Source organism: Diabrotica virgifera, chromosome 5, assembly GCF_917563875.1.
Source record: "Diabrotica virgifera virgifera chromosome 5, PGI_DIABVI_V3a".
Classification (NCBI taxonomy): domain Eukaryota; kingdom Metazoa; phylum Arthropoda; class Insecta; order Coleoptera; family Chrysomelidae; genus Diabrotica; species Diabrotica virgifera.
Genome location: NC_065447.1, coordinates 204,754,812 through 204,758,771, shown reverse-complemented (window position 1 = coordinate 204,758,771; position 3,960 = coordinate 204,754,812). Strand labels below are relative to the sequence as shown.

Genomic DNA, 3,960 nt, shown 5'->3' with positions numbered 1-3,960 from the left:
ACTATATTAAGACTATAACTATGTTTTTTTTTTCTAATTACTTACTCTTAATACAATGTATATTAAAGGATTTAAAATATATTTCTCTAGTTCTCAATTTAATTTACCTAGTTATAAAATCATGTGGTCCGCAGACGTTTTCTTATAGATCTTGTGGTCCTCGAGGGAAAAAGGTTGGGAACCACTGCCCTAATGTACCCAACTCCCCGCAAGTGCAGTTTTGAGAAGTGGCCAACCCTAGTTTATTTTTGTGGACTGGATGTAAACCATGTTTGTTCCTTGCTCTATTTAAGGTTTTAATGAAGTGTCGATTTGTAATATCGTTAAACAACGGTTTTCTATAAAAAAAAAATTAAATTAAATTAAATAAAATGAGTAAGATATAAAAAGTACAATAGACTAAGAGGAGTGGGACTTGTGATACATGTACTTATGGGAACGCCTTTGTGCTTTACCAGATGGGAGAGGGTCTGTAAGAAGGCCTATAAAAAGGTGGAAATATGAATCTGGAGAAAATGGAAGTGAGACAATGGGAAATAGTGGCACCGAACCGACAAACATGGAAGGCAATATTAAACACGGCAAAACTCACACATTGTATTTTTCGCCATATGATAGTCAGAGCCTCTGCAACAGATTGTTCTTATTCACATATTTGTAGTACTTTCTCTCATCACTACTAAGGTATTTGACCATTATACTATACTGAATAATTGTATTCAACAGATTTGAATTGTATTTACTTCCTTCTAATTTTATTTGATATGGAACACTAAAGATAGAGACAAAGGTATTTCTGAACTCGAATAATAACCCTGAGGTAATAATAAAAATCTAATTAATAATTTTGGCGTCTGTAAGCAAAATTACTCAGATATCTCTAAACATCTACAGTTATTGCACAATAGTTAATAAAACTTTTTTTTAATTATTTCTAGATCTTATTGACGTTCTTTACTATCATCACGAAATGTTATTTTAATTAACTTTAAAATGATTATAATGCAACGCAAATTTTAAGAGATATCGCAGCTCAACGCCAATAAAACAAAAGTACATGCTACAAACTTATATTAGTCACGTTTTAAAGGCTGTTTTTACATGCAGTGTTCACACTATCACACTTCTCCTTTTGGTTGTCAAGTAATTATGTGACATCAAACAAAGGCAATAGTATCAACTTTCAAAGCTGTTAAACTATGTTGTAAACTAAATAAAGGGTAATAGTATCCAGCGATATCCACAAGCGATGTAAAATAGTTTTTGTTGTTTGTTTTGTCATGTGTAAAGGCGCGTCCACACTGGAGCAACATTTGGCAACTTGTAGCAATTTTATGTTGCAACAAGTTGCTAAATGTTTAATTTATTAAACTTTTGACATAAAACAAACTGTCCTCACTAGTGCAACAATGTTAATGAATGTTTGAACTTGTTGAATCACAAATTCAGTTGAGTACAACATTCTGTCCATACTGCTGTAGTTTTGTGACATGATGGAGGAAGACTTATTAACTGCTACCGCGTGCTTTCTAATTTTGTGTGGTGATTCACGAAAACGGAAGCGTAAATGTTGGGTCCGTCCAAGTTTGAAGAAAAGGGAAAAATATGGTGGAAAGGAAATATTATCGGATTTAAAGAAAGATGACGTTTTATTAGAACTTCGAACCGATGGGTGCTTCAAAAATTTTTTGCGCATGAGTAGTTCAGATATGGAATTTTTGCTGCAAAAAATTGCACCAGTGATAAGAAAACCAGATACTAACTGTAGAAAGGCTATACCTCCACAAGAACGATTAGCTGTAACATTGCGCTTTCTGGCAACTGGAGATTCCTACAGCAGCTTGATGTATTTATTTAAGATTTCGAAACAAGCTATCTCAAAGATAGTACCAGAAGTATGTGCTGCGCTAGTAAATGCAATTAAAGACCAAGTTAAGGTAAGTAAACTTTATTGTACTTTTTTATTGATAACTTTAGAAGTTTTACATGTTACTTAATTGAAATGCCTCTGCGAGAATGTTTGAGGAACCAAAAGCAGTAGAGGAGTCTGAAGAGTTTTGTATGTATGTCTCCGCTGGTGATATAGCTGGTGTGCTGCAATACGATGAATGTGATTGTGGTCTCGTGGAAGGTTGCATTGATAAAATTGGCTCATATGTGTTAGTTGATTGTGGCATTCCATAATCATATTTACCCATACTTGCATCGAACAAAATATTACCTATAAGATGTTCTACAATATTTTGTGCGCAGGTGGTATTCAAATCCCTAATTTTACACGCCATATGTTCTCCAAATACATCGAATTTGTCTCGCTGTCTTTTATTTTGTATGTCTTGAATTATTTTATATGCCTCTTCTTTTCGAGCGTTATCATCGATTTTTCTTGTAAGTGTTTGTGTGACACGTCTAGTTTTATTAGGGTGTTTAAATTCATCAAGATTTGTGCTGTAAGGATTTTCCACGGTTTTTTTACGAGGCTCTTGAGAGGCTCCGAAGGCTTCTCACAAGCAGCGTTAGATGTTGATGGGTTTTGAGAACCATCGTTATACAAGTCTTTCATGCCTTCGTTGCCATTTTCTGCATCTTGAAATTCTTGGGTCTCATTTCCACCTTCATCACAATCTGTTACTTGTGAATCATCTAAATCCGTTTCGGAGGAAGAGTCATTAAGGTCATCCTGAAAATAAAAATACATTGTATAAAATGTAAACACTACAGTGATCTACATTTTTAGCATAAGTAATAATATCTTTGTATTTCAGATGCCTAAAACTGCTCAAGAATGGGAAACAATTACTAATGGTTTCAGTGTTCTTTGGAATTTTCCAAAATGTGTAGGCGTCATGGATGGCAAGAACATTGCAATACAAGCACCAAAAAACAGTGGAAGTGATTTCTTCAATTACAAAACGTTTTTTAGCATTGTTCTGTTCGGCGTAATGGATGCTAATTACCGATTTTTGTATTTTCATGTAGGCTCCCAAGGGAGAATATCTGATGGAGGAGTTTTCGAAAATACATTATTCAAAAAACTATTAACTCGCTGCAAACTCAACCTTCCAGAATATAGCTCTTTACCAGGACGTGAGAAATTAGTCCCTCACGTATTTTTAGGGGATGATGCCTTCCCATTATCACCAAATTTACTGAAACCCTACCCTGGGGCGCAGGACAAAGGGTCTCCCAAAAGGATATTTAATTACCGTCTCAGTAGAGCGAGAAGAATATCAGAAAATGTTTTTGGAATGTTATCTTCGATTTTTAGAATATTTAGAAAACCCTTACTTTTAGAACCAGAAACTGCAGAAGTTGTTGTTATGGCTTGCATTTACTTGCATAATTTTTAAGGAATAGTTCAAGATCTAAAAATTCCTACAATCCCCCAGGTACATATGACGGTGAAGATAAAGATACAGGACGTGTTTTAGAAGGATCGTGGAGAAGAGAAACTCAGAGTAATACATTTACTTCATACAAGAAAGTTGCACGAAATGCATCAACTGAAGCAAAAGATATTAGGCAAGAGTTTGCAGATTTTTTCGTTACACCTTTGGGGATGGTGCCGTGGCAGAATAATTATTGAATTATAATTCATGTATAAATTGAAATTGCCTATTTATTTGTTTGAATAATTAATAACAGAAAAGTTAATATCTAAAAACATTGTGTGTTTACTTACCACGTTCTCAGCTTCACTTTCCTTGCATGGGCGGACTTTGTTTTTGTCTCGAAGAAATACTAATGCATCGTAGGCAAACCACTTGGAATGAAACTGAGCGCCTGCTCCAGATTTTTTCATGCTGCGATATTTTTTTTCTCTCTATAAAACTGAGCCACCAAATTACGGATTTTTCTTTTTGCCTCTTCCTGAGATAAGCACCCTACAGCTGAACAAACTGCATTCCATGCATCATTTTTTGATTCTCTGCATTTATATTTAACATTTTTAGGATTCCA

General features: G+C 34.6%; 1 protein-coding gene across 1 annotated transcript; it reads left to right on the top strand.

Moving 5' to 3' along the window:
* Positions 1 to 1,157: 1,157 nt before the first annotated feature.
* On the top strand, positions 1,158 to 3,664 carry LOC114334492 (uncharacterized). Its single transcript, XM_028284536.2, has 2 exons — positions 1,158 to 1,937; positions 2,766 to 3,664. The coding sequence occupies exons 1-2, from the start codon at positions 1,491 to 1,493 to the stop codon at positions 3,348 to 3,350; spliced, it is 1,032 nt and encodes a 343-aa protein (XP_028140337.2). The 5' UTR covers positions 1,158 to 1,490; the 3' UTR covers positions 3,351 to 3,664.
* The last annotated feature ends 296 nt before the right edge of the window (positions 3,665 to 3,960 follow it).